General features: G+C 28.0%; 2 protein-coding genes across 3 annotated transcripts in view; one reads left to right on the plus strand and one right to left on the minus strand.

Moving 5' to 3' along the window:
* Positions 1 to 19,518, plus strand: part of LOC101236755 (ral GTPase-activating protein subunit alpha-2) — a 93,124-nt gene that overhangs the window by 59,687 nt on the left and 13,919 nt on the right. For both annotated transcript variants that reach the window (XM_065806210.1, XM_065806211.1), the window contains 10 exons: positions 830 to 891; positions 1,029 to 1,163; positions 4,571 to 4,624; positions 4,726 to 4,864; positions 5,259 to 5,401; positions 5,617 to 5,798; positions 5,870 to 5,977; positions 6,103 to 6,174; positions 11,507 to 11,630; positions 11,728 to 11,883. In XM_065806210.1, the coding sequence (XP_065662282.1) occupies positions 830 to 891; positions 1,029 to 1,163; positions 4,571 to 4,624; positions 4,726 to 4,864; positions 5,259 to 5,401; positions 5,617 to 5,798; positions 5,870 to 5,977; positions 6,103 to 6,174; positions 11,507 to 11,630; positions 11,728 to 11,883 (1,175 nt within the window). The remainder of the gene's footprint in view (positions 1 to 829; positions 892 to 1,028; positions 1,164 to 4,570; positions 4,625 to 4,725; positions 4,865 to 5,258; positions 5,402 to 5,616; positions 5,799 to 5,869; positions 5,978 to 6,102; positions 6,175 to 11,506; positions 11,631 to 11,727; positions 11,884 to 19,518) is intronic.
* On the minus strand, positions 13,855 to 18,168 carry LOC105849763 (uncharacterized). Its single transcript, XM_065806356.1, has 3 exons — positions 17,677 to 18,168; positions 15,804 to 17,570; positions 13,855 to 13,881 (listed from the first exon to the last, which is right to left on the minus strand). The coding sequence occupies exons 1-3, from the start codon at positions 18,142 to 18,144 to the stop codon at positions 13,855 to 13,857; spliced, it is 2,262 nt and encodes a 753-aa protein (XP_065662428.1). The 5' UTR covers positions 18,145 to 18,168.

Consider the following 19,518-nt stretch of genomic DNA (forward strand, 5'->3'; position numbering starts at 1 on the left):
GACCTCAATCTTTTAGAGTTTAGCATCAGGTCGGCAAAAAAAAAAAATGATACAACGGTCTTACCATAAAACTTAGAAACAAGGTCATTAATTTTTTGCAGACCTCAAACCCTTTTAGGTTGGCATTGCCGAATGCTGACCCTAATTCCAAGGGTTGTATTGTGTTATAATAACTCAGTAATAACACGGTGCTTAAGTATTTCACTAAAATTGTTTCTTTCAATTATTTTCCTCAGTTAAACCCGTTGCAAACTTGTAAGAAAATTTACTTGTAGAGAAATTTCTTTAACCACATAAACAATAATCATCACTGTCAACAACTTGTTATTCTTATTTTAATTCCTTTTACTTTTATTTCATTTCTTATTTTTATTGTAAGTTAACAAATAGTGGTTTTATTAATTACATTAAAATTATCATTTTCAAAAATATTAATTACATAAATATAAAATATTAATTAAGTATAATATATATAAAGAAAACTCACAGAAACTATATTTTTTATTTATTTACTCCTATGTTTAGTTTCTTTAGCACCATGGAGACATTTTTTTATAATAAGTAATATTTTTAATGATTCTGAAAAGCTTTTTATAATAGACTTATGTCCTTATCAAAATGGCCGGTTCATTTCTTTAAACATATTAGTACAAAAGACATCATAATTAGTATTTTTAACTGAAAGGTTTGGCACATTCCTAAATTATACCAGCTAAAATGTTCATGCGGTTGTATATATTTTGGCAAAACTAAAAGGAGGAACTAAAAATACTAAAAGAAGTTATTATTTAATTTAATTTTTTATTTATTTTTTTTTTTATTTTAATAGGCTTTGTCAGCGTAGAAATTGATGAGAGAAAAAACAGAATGGTCAAGTTGACTGCAGAATATGTAAAAGTTATTTTTTATCAGAAAATTTGAAAAATATTTTAATTTTATGTGCAAAATTATGTAAACAAAATAGATGTTTATTAATTTTACTGAGTTACATTTACAAATGCTTTAAAATATGTCAATATATCCCCTAGGCCATAGCACAGGTGTTAAATTTTTACCATCTTTTCCCATTGTACACTGGTGCAGTGCGACCAAGCAGTTTGATTGTGGAGACAGATGATCATGTTATTGACGAAAATCAACTTTTGGAAGCAACAAATGTTCAAGTATATTTATTTTTGTTGTTATAGATGTTAATAGTATTTTTTCTTCAAAATAATTAAAAAGTAATAAAAATTTGAAACAACTTGAGAAAAATTATTAAAGAACATTTTAATACTAGTTCTACAAAATGCACAAGGGTAGATCATTTAAGTGCTTGGGATATTTTGAGATTTGTGGTCACGAAGCCGTATTACGATCACTTTTTCGCACTTTTGCAATATGTTTTTTATAAGAAAAAATATTTGCAATTTTTATTTTATTTTTTTCTTTAGCATTTAAAAAAAATATTTTTGTATGTGATTTTTATAAGGAGCCATCTATAAAGTATGTTATGCTAAATCTGACTTTTAAAAAGAAGTATGAAATCATTTTCTTTCTTGCATAGAGATTTTCATTCAATATAAAGTACTTTTGAGTTTTAGTTATTTTAAATCTCTGTTTGGAAGCCAATATGTTCCTACTTCCATTTTAAAGTTAAATTTAGTGTGATATATTTATGTATAATCACAGTAAATTTACCTATAAATCAAGTACAGCCAGTAAAGATTCTACAGTTAAGTTACTAAGCTTAACTAATAAATATACATAACACGATCAAAAACATTTATTTGCTAAGGTTAGCCATAGCAATGTTTGTATTTATATCTTATACATTGTTAACACATTAAAAGCTTCTACTAAAAATTATTTTAACAAGAAGTTTCAAATAAAATATGACACAATACCATTTTTGGTATTTTGTCTTTGATATTTTTTAATGTGAAATATATATGCTTTAAAACTTTCATATAAAAATGATATTTCTAAAACATACCAATGTCTTCAGTCTCAAAATTTTTGAGCAGTTTGTCGGGTCGAAATGCTACCCGGAAAAGCTCAAGTGCAGCCAGTCTCACGTTTTGTATACAATTCATCAACACACAAATATTGTTTACCAAAAAAAGCAGACCATTCCAGCCTGCATTCCTGGGCGAGTGTCCAAGTTACAAACATGTTGTGGCAGATTGTGTAGAAAATTTTATGGGTGTGATTTCATAATTGATGATGAATCATACTTCACAGTCTAGCAATCCAAAAGCAGTTTCTTGTAGTGTGAAATACATGGCCAAGGCAAAGTTTGAAAAGAAAATGCTTGTATGGTTAGCAATTCACCTTGAGGCATCTCAACACCCGATTTTGTTCCTTCGGGGCTTGCTGTCAAACAAAATGTGTATTTGAAAGAGTGCATTATCAAAAGACTGATGCTTTTTATTAAAAAACATCATCCTGAGGGTAATTTTGTGTTTTGGCCTGACTTGGCTTCAGCCCATTATGCTAAATCAGTGACAAGCTACTTGATCTCAAAAAACAGCACTTTTGTACAAAAATCAATAATCCTACTGCAGTGCCTGAATTTCGTCCAGTTGAGAACTTTTGGTCAATTTTGAAGGGAATGGTTTATAAAAGCAATTGGCAGGCTACTTCAGTTGATGAATTAAAACAATGGATCAAGTATTGTTTGAAGAAAGTAGATGTAATATGTGTGGAGGGGTGTATCGAAAGCTTGAATTTGTAAGACGAAAAAATGAAGCAAGTCTATTGCAACTTCAAAAATAAATTATTTGATTATAAATCTATGAGCTGTTTTTTATTTTATCAAAAAATATTGATCCACTGCAAAGTTAGAGCGTTTCAAAAAAAATCTCAAATTTTACTGTTCACCTGTTATTTGTTGGCTTTAGTGACACCAATATTAACTATGCAACTCTGAATGGGTCTGATAAAATTGCAAAAAATGTTCTTGTTTTTTTTGGGAGAGGTATTGTGACCCTTTTAAATATAATTTTGCAAACTTTGCTACAACAATCATTCAAGCTATTCAGTTATTCCTCTTATTTTGGAAGGCTGTCGGTATTTTAGAGCTTTCATGCAATCTAAAAGTAATTACTACTACAAGCAATGGTACCTTGTGTAATTAATAATTTTTTTCTATGCATTTCCATATGACAGAAATATTAGATATTTAAAAAAATGTTACATTTACTCATTGCATCAAAAATAAATTTGCTGATGATGACTGATGCATACATTTCATAGCTGATCTTCCAAATTTGATAAAAGTTGCTCATTCTGCTTCAGGTCAAGGAAGGTATATGTGGAATACTGATAACTGCATTTTGTGGTTATCGGTATTCCACTATTTGTTTTTATTTTTAAATTGCCAGCAGTGTGTTGTCATTAATATTTTGCTTTCTAAAAATAGTTTGAAAGGAAAAACATTAAACAATTAAAACAAAATCTAAGTTATAAAAATTTAAATTAAAAAAAAGAAATCAATCTAATTCTGTTCAAAATATTTTTTTCAAAAATTTTGACATTTAAGTATATACCTAAACTTATGAAAACATCTCTCAGCTCATTAAACCAAATTTTTTTCTCACTTTTTTTATATTGCAAAACAATTGGAACAAAAAAGTTGAATGAAAACACTTATAACAAAAAAGTTGAATGAAAACATCAACTTAAAATTTTTGAATAAAAAAATTAATTAAAATTCTAAAATTTTTGCAACTAGATTTTTTGTGTTTATTTGAACGCTGTAATTGTTTGATAGTGATGAGATGTTGATCTTTCAATGTTAGCTTGTACAGCTATAATGTTATCATTGAATAGCTTCAGACATTGTCAGCATTGATGACTGGCATAACCATTATTATTGTTTGCATTAAATTTCTGGTGTAAATACCTGACATACTGTCAGGTGTGTCATGTATTTACTCCAAAAGTTTCTATCTAAAGGTGCATTCCTTGCACAATACTTTGCATGATATTCATTTTTCATTTTCACAATCAAAAATATATTTTGAATGTTATGCTGTAACCTAACAATGTGCTGAAGTGGTACTGTTTCACATCATGGGATGCTTATTGCTTTGAATGCAGATGAAGTTGATCTGAAAAAAATCATAAAAAAATTTAGAGTTTTTTTTTTAGATATACTTAGTCTGCATTCAATTCTGTTTTTATTATTAATAAACTTTGTTACAATATTTGGATTATGAACTATTTTATGATATTTTAGGAATATTTTATATGAAACCTAGAGGGGGTTAAAAACAATTTGTAGTCTTTTCTATTTCTAAAACACTGACATTTCGGTGCTAAAATTAATTAGTAGATATATTTTAATTAATTACTAAAATTAATTAGTAGATTGATTCTACTGGGAAATATTGTTATTCTGTAATTCTAATAGAAGATTTTGCTGTTGTGTAATTTTACTGGAAGATATTGTTTTTTATGTTATCCTACAAGGAAATATTACTATTATAATTCTACTTCTAATATTATTATTTTGTGATTCTAGTTGAATATATTGTTATATTGTCACCAAGATATTTAACTAGTTATAAACTTTTTATTGTTTTAGTACCTGTTAATAAATGGAACAATCTTATTGACTTTGATAGAACTTCCACAAGTGGTAAACAAATAAAATTTAAGCTAGTGACATATTGAGATAGTGACATATTAAGCTAAAACTTTTTGTTTAGTTTTAGTTATAAGATTTTTTTGATACTTTAGGAATATTTTAAACGAAACACTAACCTTGAGGGGTTAAAAACAATAAGCAGATTTATTTTGCGCGATTCTACTGGAAAATATTGTTGGGATGTCACAGATATATTTAAATTTGTTGAGCCAGATATTCATTCAATACAAGGTATTTCCTTTTTGTATTTTTTTTTATAATTTTATTTTATCCTTTTTGTATTTTTTTTTATAATTTTATTTTATCCTTTTTGTATTTTTTTTTATAATTTTATTTTATCCTTTTTGTATTTTTTTTTATAATTTTATTTTATCCTTTTTGTATTTTTTTTTATAATTTTATTTTATCCTTTTTGTATTTTTTTTTATAATTCTATTTTATCCTTTTTGTATTTTTTTTATAATTTTATTTTATCCTTTTTTTTTTAATTTAGTATTTAGAAGCTTAGTTAAATATTGAAAAGTTAGAGCAAAAAAATAATAATAAATTTATATATATATAATAAAAAAGTTAAGTACTGAGTGAGTAGTGATCTTTTCTAATCTAATTAAAGTTTTCCTAATAGATTTTAATGTGAATAAGAAACATAGCAATGACAGAAGGCACAGTAGGAATTTATCAATATCTGGTATGAGACTTCCTTCTAGTAGTTCTTCACTTTTGCCAACATGGGAAACCGTGGATATTAATACTGATAGAGTTGACCAAGTAATATGCTAAAACATATTTTCTTCAAAAAACTATTTGATTTACTCTAAAATAGCTTTTCTATCTAAATTACTTGAAGTGTTTGTTTATTTGAAGTTTATTCTTCTTTCATTCTGAACTTATGTAAAGAATTAAATATAAATATTATTATAGTAACTTCTAAAAGTTATTTAAATGTTTTAAATATAAACATATATTAATGCTTTATTTAAAAGCTGCTTCGTTATATTGGGCACTCAAGTCCTGAATGTTTGCTTTACTCAGATCAACCATTAAATATGCCAGCTCCTGTACCAGTTCCACTAAATGTCTCTATACAACCTTTGATTGTGACATCAGTTTTAAAGCAGCACAATGAAGAAGAAAATTATGTCCATGAAGTGGCTCATGATCATCGGTAAATCTTGAGTTTTTATTCCATAATTTTTACCACATATTTCAAGTATTTAAAACAAACTTTTTTTTTAGTATTAATGCTTCAGAAATTGTGCCACCTACTTTTCATGAACCAACATCTGAATACCATCTCTCAAAAGTACTTTTACATCAATTAGGTTATTTTACATCTGATAAAAGGTAATTTTTTTAAAAATATAGATAGATTTAATAGAAATGATTTTTGTTTTCAGTTAAAACAACTGGTAGTTTTGATAATGGTTGTTTAGTTAATTGGTTGATGTATTTTTATTTTATTAATATAGAAAAAGCATTGAACTTCTTGAAAGAAATGAGAAGTTGTTGAGAGATATTAAAAATCTTGACAATCGACCAAGGTGAGAAGAAAAAATTTTTTTAAAACCTACTCTTACATTTAAAGAGTTACATTTGTGTTATATTTAGAAAAAAAGCAACATTAAAAACAAAATGCTTTGAAAAGTAAAATAAAATCTTCAAGTATAAGAATGATTATACAATTGATTATTCAAAAATGAATACTTATTCAAAAATTGCCCTAAAGTCTCAGTTTGTTTGATCATTTGATTTTTTGTTTTTTAATATAAATGTGCTTTCATATTTGTGTGTGTATATAATATATATATATATTAACCTTCAGAATTAGGATCGGCATTCGACAATGTCGACCTAACTGCCAACCTTAAAGTGTTTGAGGTCGGCAAAGTATTGCCAACCTCATTTTTCCTAATGCCGAGGGTTGATATATATATATATATATATATATATTTTATATATATATATATTTTATATATATGTATATATATATATATATAAATATATATATATATATATATTTATTAGTATTAGTATTAGTAACTTAAGTTACACATAACTTTATAAAGTTTATGTGGTCGCACATAAACTTTATTTTTTTCAAATTTTAGTAAATTAGAACTCCCTAGAATATGCATTACTTTACACTTGCTTTTGTTGAGTTGCATTCGCCACATTCTGGTCCATTCTGTAATCCAATTAATATCACTCTGCAATCGTTCACAGTCTTTTTTGCTTTCAATTGTGGTAAATATCTTTGTGTCATCAGGGTACATTTTACAAACGTTGTTTATTTTATCAGGCAGATCATTAATGTATATAATAAACAAAGTAGGTCCTAAAACAGAACCCTGAGGAACACCGCTAGTGACAGGAACCCAATCAGATATTCTTTCTCCTAAAACAACATGTTGTCGACGATTTGAAAAGAAAGAGTTTATCCAAGAAGAAAGTTTACCAACAATTCCGTATTTTTCCAGTTTAAATAATAAAGATTTATGTGGTACTTTATCGAAAGCTTTAGCATAATCAAGGAATATAACATCTGTCGATTTTTTATTTGATTTTGCAAAGGTTATAAGATCCATAGTTTCCAAAAGATTTGTGACACTTGATTTATTTGTGACAAATTTGTGTTGACAGGTAGATATAAGATTATTATGAGGTAAATGTTCTGTGATTTTATCTCTAATTATATTCTCAAGAATTTTACAAGTAACAGAAGTGAGGGAGAGTGGTCGATAATTTGCTGGATCTGTTTTTTTTTTTTGTTTTTTTTTTTTAAACATCTTCGCTTCCAACAAGGCAACTTAAAAGATTGCAAATTATATGAATCAGGAAAGCAAGATGAAGGAAGCAAATTCCAAAGAACTGATGTGCGAGGAAAAAAACTAGACGAATAAGCCTTTATGAAAAGCCTTTATGGATTGCATTTATTGTTTGCTAAATCTTTTTCAAAGATTCTAATTGCTGAACGAGTATACTTTTTGATTTGATTACAAACTGTATTATAAAGATTAACTAGATATGGAACTTTCCACTTTGTATTTCTATTTTTGTACCATAGTTGTTTTTTTGTTTTACATAACTTAATAATGTCAATTGTGATCCAAGGTTGATGCTTTTTTTGTGTGTGTTTTGATATAGGAGGTATGAATTTAGCACATAGTTTATGATATATATCTGTCCATTTTTGTAGGAATCGTTGATACTTAAATTTTTAAACATAGCAATCCAATCATAACTATTAAAAGCTTCATTTAGTTTTGCATAGTTACCTTTTTTATAACATAATTTTGAGAAAATAAATGGGGTTGAGTAATTTGATTTTTCAATGATGAGATTCCATTTGAGCAGTAAGTGACCTTGTGTTGCACATCCAAGAGGCGGATCAAAGGCTATTTTACTTATTTTGTCTGGAGAGTCCGTTATAACAAGATCCAATGTGTTAATGCATTTTTCTTTCTTAAGTATAAATGTTGGTGAGTGTATGCATTGGTACAAAAACGAATTATTGAGTGTGTCAATAAAATTTGCTTCAATTGATTTGCTTGGTCCTTTGAAGTTTGTTGAATAATCATCATTCCAAACAATGTTAGGATAATTAAAATTGCCTGTGAGTAATAGTCCCGAAAAACGGTTACTATCAATAGATTTTTTAGCTAAAGTTATACTATTGTTAATTTCTTTAGCGGTTTTCTCCATCGTTTTTAGTGGGCGGTATATATAACCAATCAGCAACTTGTTACTTTTACTGATTGGGAGTGAAAGCCATAATTGTTCAGATTGTTTAAAAAGTAAAGCAAGAATGAATTTGAGAAAAGCTTGATTCAATTATGTTTAGGCAAGTTCTTGAATAAATAGCAACTCCTCCTCCATGACCATTTCTGTCATGTCTAAAAAGATCATAATTTTTTATACTTGGAGATGATATTTCATTAAACCATGTTTTGGTAATAAATATAATGTCTATAGATGTTGAGAGAGCAATATCAGATAGTTCAAGTAACTTTTCTTTGTTTAAAGATTTAGAATTGGTATGAAGACATTTAAGCTTGAGCGAGTGATTATTATTTAGGAAGTTATTATTATTATTGATAGAATTTATAAAAGGTTGCTTTTTATTGTTTATTGTTGAATTTTTTAAAAGTTTTGTTGTTGTTGAGGTTTTCAAGCATTAGCTGCTGTTTTGGTATCAACGAATGAATGTTTTTCTTTTCCGTTAAATAAACGGGTCTGTGAGACATCAACACAGCGGACCCGGTCACCGTGGATGACAAATCTAAAGGGCTGATCAAGAATATCATTTTTGCATAGATCTTCATTAGCCTCCTGTTTTTCTTTAAACAACTTAACAAACTCAGATTGTTCAGCTATAGTTCTTTCAGGTCAAATTTGGATGTTTTTATATATACCTTTACAAAAGTATTTAGCAGCTACAATTACTTGGTTGCGTGCATTGTTATTTTCAAATTCAACTATAACTGTTGGTTGCAGCTGTGTTTTTACATTTATTTTTTGGTTTGAACTAAATACTTTGACATTGGCATTTTCAAATTCAACTATAACTGTTGGTTGCAGCTGTGTTTTTACATTTATTTTTTGGTTTGAACTAAATACTTTGACATTGGCATTGAGACTTAGTGAATGCAAGATATCTTGAACTGTCTTAGTTTCTTCTTCTTTTTTTTCAAGTATATTACTTTTGTTTGATGAGATGCCAATAAATATGGTTTTTTTGGACTTATTTTCGCAAATTTTTGAGTTTTCTGATACTGCTTTTATAATTGCAAGATTTTTTTTTTAAGGGGGGGGGGGACCAGGTTTGGTAAATGATGAGGCAATATCCAGATACAAAGGTTGGGTTGATTGAGTAGTACATTTTGCTGTTAAATTTTCTAGTTTGGAAATTTTATCATTTAGTTCGATTATAATATTATCCTTCTTTGCATTTTCACTGCGAAAACATTCAACTTTAACAAGATTTAAGTTCAACCACACATTGTTTTAATTCAAACAACCATTCATCCAAAAGTTTGATGGAAACATTTTCCATGTTTCTGGCTGGACCATTAACCATTTTTAGATCCACTAGAATGCTTTATATATATTATTTATATATCTTATTCTTATTAACACAAATACTTATTACACAGGGACTAAAAAGTTTCAGTATGTGTTTTTTTCCATATATATACACATATATTTATATATATCACATGCAAAAAAAGCCGCTACATGGCCTAAGGGTTTCAGTTAGGAAAACGATCTTTATTTTTATTATTCTTCGTTTTTTTCTTTTATTTCTTGTAAACACAGTATTGCACTAAAAGAGAATGTGTTTTTCTCCATATATATATATATATATATATATATATATATATATATATATATATATATATATACATGTATATATATTATATATATATATTAATAGTAGTATATACATATATTATATATTAGTATATATATATTACATAGTATATATATATATATATATATATGTATATATATATATATATATATATATATATATATATATATATATATATATATATATATATATATTAGTATATAGTATATATATAATAGTATATATGTAGTATATATATATAGTAGTATATATATATATACATTTATATATATATATATATATTTATATACAGGTGCTATTCTAGGAAAATGATTTAGGTGGTGGTACCCCCATGGTATCACCTTCTGTAAGGAAATTTGGCGGAAACATTGCCACATGTTGGCATTTTTTTTGTGAAAAAAAAAACAAACAAAACAATTATATTATAAACATGCTTATAAACAATATTTAAGGATCTTTTTTTTATTTATTTAAAAAAACAAAAGATCCTTAATTTCTGAATTTGGGCGGCGCCTAAATATGGTCGACACTGTCAAAACGGTCTACAATAGCCCTTTATATATATATATATATATATATCCTTATAAAGTAGTTGAAAGAGACATTAATGGTAAAAACAAGTCTCTTTCAACAACATTTAAGCGACTTCAACAATTAAGCTACATTTTGATGTTGTCAAAAAGTTAAAACAATTGAAATAATTCAGAAGTACATTAAATTTTATTGTTTTATATTAGTCTCTAAACTAGCTTTGATGACAATCAAGTTGTTTAATAATATTATGTTTAGTACTTGTTTCTTGGAAACTATAGTTATTATAATAACACAAATTATAAAGTACATAAGTTAAATATAGTTATTATAATAAGTTAAATTAGAAGAACAAGTTATAGATTTTAATTTATCTATGATGCTTAATGTGTCACATTGTTTACTTAAGAGTCATATGAGTTGTGCAAGTTTTAATAGAATTTTTGTTAATGTTTTACCTAGTATGCAATTATTAAACAATATCAATATAAAATATGCAACATAAAATACATGCAATACTTTACATAATTTTAATTTAAAAACTTAATTGTTTTATATAGTTTATTATTTTTAAAATTTTAAAATCTTCTATTGTTTACTACCATAATCTTAATTTTAAAAGTAAATAATAAATTGTATAAAATGTTTTATACAATTTATTATTTACTTTTAAAAATAAGATTATGGTAGTACACAATATTAGGAGTGATAACACGTTATATATATCAGGGGTATCAAAAAATATACAGGAGTTCAAAAAAATATATATTTAAGATAAGATGTCAAAAAGTCTTAACATTAAAAATTTTTTAATATTTCTATACCAACTTTTGGTAAAGTGGTTTCTCAACTACTTTTTTTTTTACAATTTGAATTAATTTATGTTTACATTTTTAATTTGTTTACCTTTTTCAATTTTGTGTTTTGTTTTTAAGATTAAAATTATAGCAACTTTTAAAATTTTTTCATAGTCGTGAAACACACAAAATTGCGGTTTTCTACGTTGGTCCAGGGCAAGAAGATAAAACTTCAATACTATTGAATTCTCAAGGCAGTGTTAAGTTTGAAGAATTTTTAAGGGGAATGAGTTGGGAGGTATACTTTTTTTTTTTGTTGAAATTTAGTGTAATGATTTTAACCAATTTTTGATTACAGCCATTCACTTGATTAAATAATAATTTTTAACATTTAGATTAGCTTAGCTGATCACACGGGTTTTATGGGAGGTTTAGAAAAAAATCTTTCAACTGGAGTTACTGCACCTTATTTTGCAACACACTCTCTGGAAATTATTTTTCATGTTTCTACTAGAATACCTGGTGGTGATGAGGACTCAATGAAAACAAAAGTAATTATAATTTTTTCAATATATTTTTATTTTCCCTAATTCTTTTCCTTTTTTATGATGATAAAATATGATATAAAAAATGATTCTATAGCGAACATGACCTTTTTTTTTGATTATTATTGGTTTGCTGGTATTTTTAATATTTTTTATTAGTTTCATAGTTGGAAAGGTAGTGTTGTATAGTTCATAGTTGGAAAGATAGTGTTCTATATGTTGATAATTATGTTGGTTAAGCTGTTTAGCTTAGGCTAGAATGGGATAATAAATAGAATGGGATTTATATAAGTTATTAGATTTTACTTCTTTGTAATACTGTGCAACACTATTCTTGATAGTGGCTATGCAACTCTTCCTGTTATCTCCTAATGAGAAAGCATTTTAAGAAATTATGCTCATGAAATGGACAAACTTTTACTTAATCTGTGAACTGGATGATAACACTACACAATTCATGGAACATGCAATTGTTTGCACATTACACAAAATGCGCAATTATAATACTGCACATTTTATGAATTGCGCATTTTATAAACTGCGTGTTATACTTTTTTTTTAACAACCTTTTAATCAACTTCATGTGTTGTTTGTCTATTGTCACAAAATCTTGTGATTGATTTTTCACTACTTTTGAGACCAGTTACAGCTCTGAACTAAATGCTGAAAGTAGCTACCAGCTACATTCAGCATTTGTGAATCCCAACGAGATTTTATAATAATAAATTTTTTCCAGGGCCAATGACACCAAGGTCTAGGCACGTGGCTTAGTTTATTTTATTTGTATAATTAAATTTTCATACTCTTTATTCTAGATAATATAAAATGAGAATAAAAAAATCTCTCTGAGAGCTACCACAGAGTTGGGAAACTTGATTACCAGGCCTCAGAACCATAAAATTAAGTTTTAAAGCTGCACCCTCATTAGGAGATAATGGAATGAGTTGCCAAGCTATAAAAACAGAGACACAAGCAAAACCCATTGATTTTGACGTTGAACCCATTGACATTGACCCGAAACCCAAACATTGTGTCAAGAAGATCCACCATTCAACATCCTAACCTGGAAACAATGTATCATAAATACATCTGCGTCAGCCTAATAGATGAGGAAAGGGTGTGAGGCTGGTCAACAAATAGAATCTGTTTACTCCTTAAGTCTAGGAGGCCTTCTACAAGACAGTACAAGTAGCTCGACAGTACAAGTAGCCCGAAAGTTATGCTGTTTGTTTTAAGATATGGTGGCAAAGTGTAGCATGACCAGAACTGGCTTGAATCCAAGATGGCAGTTACCGCCATCTTGGATTTATAAAACCATTAGTAAATTTTAAACCGTTTAACTAATTTTTACCAAAATCTTAGGGAAGGTAAAACATTGCAAGTATACATTAATCGCAGATGTGCCAATGAGGAGGTGTTAGGGCACGGCCCTCTTCCCAAAAAAAGGCGTCCCTCCCCCCATCCTAAGAATGACATTTTTTCAAAAGTTCTATTTAAAATATTTATATCTACTTTTTTCAGTATATACTTACATTTTTGTAAAATAAATGGAGTACGTATTGAAAAAAGGTGTCTAAATAGAAGGTCCTCCAAAAGGCTCTAATTGTTTACTAATCCGGAAACGACATGGGTGCAAAAATACAAAACGTCAGTGAGTGCTTTTACTCAACCTCGGTATTAAACCTTAACAATATAAAGGTTTTTACTTGTAAGTGCGCATTGTGCTGCAGTGCATACTTTGATCATAAAAGTCATATAAAATGTCTTATTTTAAAAAAACACCCCCTCCCCTAATATAAAGGTGCGGGTCTAATGTGGGGGCAGGCTAGAGAAAGTTGATAATGAAGCTAACCGCAGCCTAGAAAAAATTAAAATAACAAGCAAGGTATGTTTTAAGTATTTTTATAATACATAAAATATAAAAAGAGTTCTCAATGTAACAATAAAATGCATAAATATTGCAAATTTATTGAGATTTTAAGTGCAAAATACACTGCAATAAAGCTAAAATAAAAAAACGTATAATTTTAAATACAAAATATATGTAGTCTAAGCTAATGTCACAGAAATCACTTTTGACAAAAAAGGTTAAAGTTTTTTAAAAAATAATTATCTTTAAAAGAGAATCTAAAGTGGTCAGAAAATACCGGTATGTATGTATATCCGTGGCATAGCTATTTTGGAGCAGTTGGAGCAAATGCTCCATGCTCCCAGAATGTTAGGGAATTTTTTTACTTTTTTTATTACCTTCAGAAAGTCAGTCAGCAACCCCATCCAATTTATGTAATTACTTAAATTGGATAAGCATACATTAGAAAGATGTGCAACTTTGTTTCTATTCCATAATGTACATAACCTTTGTGATTAAAACACAATTGTTAATTTGAACTTTTCTTAATTAACTTTGAGAGTAGAGGGGGCGCACCAATTTTACTTGCTCCAAGTGCTAAATATGTAGCTATGCCACTGATATACACACACACACAGATATATATATATATATATATATATATATATATATATATATATATATATATATATATATATATATATATATATATATATATATATATATATATATATATATATATATATATATATATATATATATATATATATATATATATATATATATATATATATATATATATATATATATATATATATATATATATATATATATTAGGGTGTCCCAAAAAACAACATTTTTGAAAAATATATGCAGAGACCCCCTTAATGTGTTAATACAAAAACACTAGATTTAAAATTTTTTTGAATAAAAAATATTTTAAGGGGTCCCTCAAGACCCTCGAATATTTAATGGGTCCCTAATATTTTCAAAAAATTTTTTTTTAAAGAATATGTCAACCTGGTACTCAAATGAAGCGGAATTATATAAAAATTTTAAAAATAATATAGATTTCAAATATAGAATTGTTATTTTTTGTTTTATTACATGAAAAATTACGTTTTTTAACAAAAAACAAAAAAAATGCATTTTTTATGTATTTTTATGACAATTTTGCTTAATAAGTTAAAATTTTTCCAAATTAAATATTATTTTTGAAATTTTTATATAATTTTGCTTTATTTAGTTGTACCAGGTTGACATACTATTAAAAAACTTTTTTTTTGAAAATATTAGGGACCCATTAAATATTCGAGGGTCTTGAGGGACCTCTTAAAATATTTTTTATTCAAAAAAATTTTAAATCTAGTGTTTTTGTATAAGATAGAACACATTAAAGGGGTCTCTGCATATATTTTTCAAAAATGATGTTTTTTGGGACACCCTAATATATATATTAGGGGTAGTCATTTTGAGGGAATTTTTGAAAACGAAGTACATACCCAGCTAAAGTTGGAGCAAATATGCTAAAACTTAGTCAAAAATTTTTTTAGGTCAATCGGGTGACTTTTAAGTCCCCCTCAAGACTAAAGTTGTTAAGAAATTGTTCTTCAAAAAAGGAAAAATAGGGTGTGTTTAGGGTGTTTGAGGGGGATTTAAATGAAAAAATTATTTCCATTTTTTTTTGTTTGTTTATTATTTGTTATCTATATTTTCATTTTAAAAGGGTATGTCATCATTTTTTTTACATATTCTCGGTTAAAACGATATTTAAGAAATCAAAAAATGAAAAGTTTAATTTACGCAAGTGGTTATGAAATCAGCAAATTATGTTATCAACCAAAAAAGCAAACTATTTTGAACTAAACAAGTAATTTACCATTTAATAAAAATCTTTACAAATACTATCAAGACAAAAATTATGCATTAATTGAAATAAGTATTTTAAAATAAACAACAATTTCCTTAGTCTACAATTTCCTCTTCTTTAGTTTTGAGAGTGACATCAGGCTTTCTGATAGTTTTTTTTTGTAATATTACTTTTTCCCACACCAAAAACTTTGAAAGTTGACCTTACTTTGTCGACGGTTAAAAGTCTGTTTTGCTTGTCATCTTCATTTTCGTATCTTTGCACAAACTGCTGCATCATTCCGATTGCTCGTTCAGAATGATCATTGACAACAATTAACATTTTGGCAAAGTTTTCAAAATTCTTAACTAAAGACTGGGTGTGCCAATATTGGGGTGGAAGTGACAACCAGTCTCTCACTCTCTGATTATCCAACCCTATCATTGAAAAAATTAAATATGAAAACTCATTAACCAAAAGAGAGAGAGTTGGTACCTTCATATTATTTATGATATTAATCTCGTCTATTCGTTCTTTGCTTCTATGTTTAAAAAAATCTGGATCCGGCATTTGAAAGGAAAGCAAAGCATCTGCAATGGCTGTTTTATTATCCATAGAAATATTTTTATCCAAAAGAGCCAAGGGAATAATTGTTGAATCAAGATACCGTGTATGCTTATAAAGAGATGCTAACACAGCGTTTACTGCCTCCGGATTGGAGCAAACTTTCTTATACTCATTCATCTGAAAGATTGCATCAAGATCAGACGCAGGAGATTGAATCGCTTTATGTGCTTGAAGGTACCACCTTGTGTAAAAACATACTATGAACTCGCAGATGAGTTTTAAATTTTCGCGTAGATTATCATTTTCTTGCACAAATGTCAGTTGCTTGCACAAAAGCTGAAGTTTAAGATAGTATAAACTCTTGCCTAAAAACCTAGCATGATGAACAGCTCCAGTTTTCTTTAACTTGAAATGTGCAGAAGGGGATAAATACTGCATGGTTAGTTCAGCCAACTCTCTTCGGTCATTCCTCATATTGTGTTTTTTAGTAATATAGGTCTCACAGTAATCTAAAGTTTTCCTTGCAGCTTCATTCAAAACTGTTCCTTCAACGGTTTTCCAATCAAAAGAGGTCAGGTTATTTTTGTGGTATTTGAATTTAGGGTTCTCAAACATATGTTTGAACTTTACGAATAAGGGATTTTCAGGCCCTACGCTATTCTCTTTTATCACTGCTTCACAGAAATGAACCATTCTAAGCTCAATGATATGATGCCTACATGCTAGTAGAAGAAGGTATTTGTCTACCTCTTTTGCAATCCTAATAAGTGATCCTTTCTTAGAACCAGTATTACTTGAAGTTGTATCAAAGCATACTCCGCATACTTTTGAAATGAGGTCATATTCTTCTAGTATTTTCATGATTCCTATATACATATCTTCACCTGAAGAAGACGGCAAGGCAGGTACTCCAAGAAGATGCGACACCCCCTCAATATTAACGAGCACAGCTAATCTTTCATTCTTCAGTCTTTTTCCCTGATTCATTTCAAACAAAGTCTTTCCCTCAAAATGAATTATACAGGGATAACGGCTTTTTTCCACGGCCTTCTTTATATCTAATTTAGCAATTTCTGCAGTATCCTTAGCAGTTTTTTTCATCTTCCTTAATGCAGTTGAAGCACTGGCTTTGCATTTTGCGATATCAACTCCACAATCTTGAAGAATTGCTCCAGTTACTTTTTGTAAGACATTCGGGGAGATATCATTTGCTGTAGCTATGATAGATACATTTCCATCAAAAATATTCATAGGGACTTTTGCAGTAATGTTACAATCATCTGCTCTTCTATGATGCCAAACTTCGGGTTCGAATTCTGAATCAGAATCAGCGCTAGTGTCAGTGAAACTCAAGTCTAATTCTGAGGTAGCGTCAATCTTAGGAGATTCGTCTTCTAGCCTTGTCCTCTTCCTCACACCTTCAGAAACCTAAAATTTACTTTAACATGGTATATGTGTATTAACAAATAATGTATGTTAAATTAGCAAATTTTAATAAAAAGGTCAAATTAACCCACTAAAAACAACATGAAACCTTTTTGCTAAATTTTCTATCTTCTGATCCCAAACTAAAATGTCTCGGTCCTTCCTGGTCTTCCAAAAAAGTTAAATCATCGTGCTTATCTTTATCTGAGCGTTTTTTATCCTTCCTAATTTGGTTCTTTAAATCTGTAGAACCAATCCAAAACAGCTTTTTCAAAAATGAAATAAACTCCCCTTGATTAACCTTAACTCTAGCTGATCCTCTGTATTTATTTCTACTCAAATCTGAATACTTCTTGTCCATCTTCATTAGGTTCTTGATAATATTTTTATCTGACATTACTTGAAATCCCACTTTAAGCCATGGTCTTTTAATTAAGCCTAAAATGCATTCACAATCATCTACTTCACATCTCTTGTAACCCTGAATCTTGTTAGGAGGGCATGATAAAATTGTTGACTTCTTAACATTATGAGGAAGTAGTGATCTTCTGTAGGCAATGTGTTGAAGAATATCCATTCCAGTAGGGAGTTGAAGACCTTAAGAAAAAAAAAAACAATATTCTAATTTTTAACAAAAAGTTTAAAATTCAAAACAATTTTTTTAAATTAGATATGTACATATAATAGCTGGTTTAGCCTCATTTATGATAAAAAGTTTGCTTTTGCTTGATCTGAGAAACCTTCTCTTCCCAATATCTTTTACAATTTTTTTTTCCATTTTTGTATTCAATCTAAATAGATTTAATGGTTTGTAATTAGTTAAAAACTTCAATACAATTTTACTTTATATTGTAATTCGATTAATAACAATCAAGTAAATACGAAAGTTATTTACAAAAATAAAATAATGTAACACAATTTCACGTACAATTTGTTTATAAAAACGCTTAGTGACTTAATACATACAGTGCAGGATCTTCAGCACATTTTCTTCTGCATTATTTTATTAGAATTTTTTTATTGTTGCCGATTTTCATAACCGTGCGTAACATAAAATTTTCATTTTTTCCTTTCGTATATATCGTTTTAACCAAGAATATGTAAAAAACATGATGACATACCCTTTTAAAATGAAAATATAGATAACAAGTAACAAAAAAAAAAAAAAAATGGAGATAATTTTTTCATTTAAGTCCCCCTCAAACACCCTGAACACACCCTATTTTTCCTTTTTTGAAGTACAATTTCTTATCAACTTTAGTCTTGAGGGGGACTTAAAAGTCACCCGATTGACCTAAATAATTTTTTGACTAAGTTTTAGCATATTTGCTCCAACTTTAGCTGGGTATGTACTTCGTTTTCGAAAATTCCCTCAAAATGACTACCCCTAATATATATATATATATTTATGTATGTATATATATATATATATATATATATATATATATATATATATATATATATATATATATATATATATATATATATATATATATATATATATATATATATATACAACCCGTAGATGTTGTCCGAAAGTTTTTTCCATATTTTGTTGACAAAAAGTAAAAATTAAAATGCAAGACCGGAATTTTTTTTTTTATTAATTGAGAGACTGCCTGCCCCAACCAAACTCTCAGTCGATGTAGCAACACTCCCTTGCGGGTCAGGCTAAAAGATAGTAGATGTAGCAGCACTCCCTTGCGGGTCAGGCTATTTGTCAGTCGATGTAGCAGCACTCCCTTGCGAGCCAGGCTATTTGTCAGTCGATGTAGCAGCACTCCCTTGCGAGTCAGGCTATAAGATAGTCGATATAGCAACACTCCGCGCATGATTTACAGTAAAAAAAAGTAAAAATAAAAACATTTTATTAAAAAAAATAAAAATAAAAACATTGTTTATATTGTTAAAAACATTCAGAATGTTTTTAAAACATTCTGGTCAATTAAAT

The sequence above is a fragment of the Hydra vulgaris genome, chromosome 09 (assembly GCF_038396675.1).
Source record: "Hydra vulgaris chromosome 09, alternate assembly HydraT2T_AEP".
NCBI lineage: Eukaryota > Metazoa > Cnidaria > Hydrozoa > Anthoathecata > Hydridae > Hydra > Hydra vulgaris.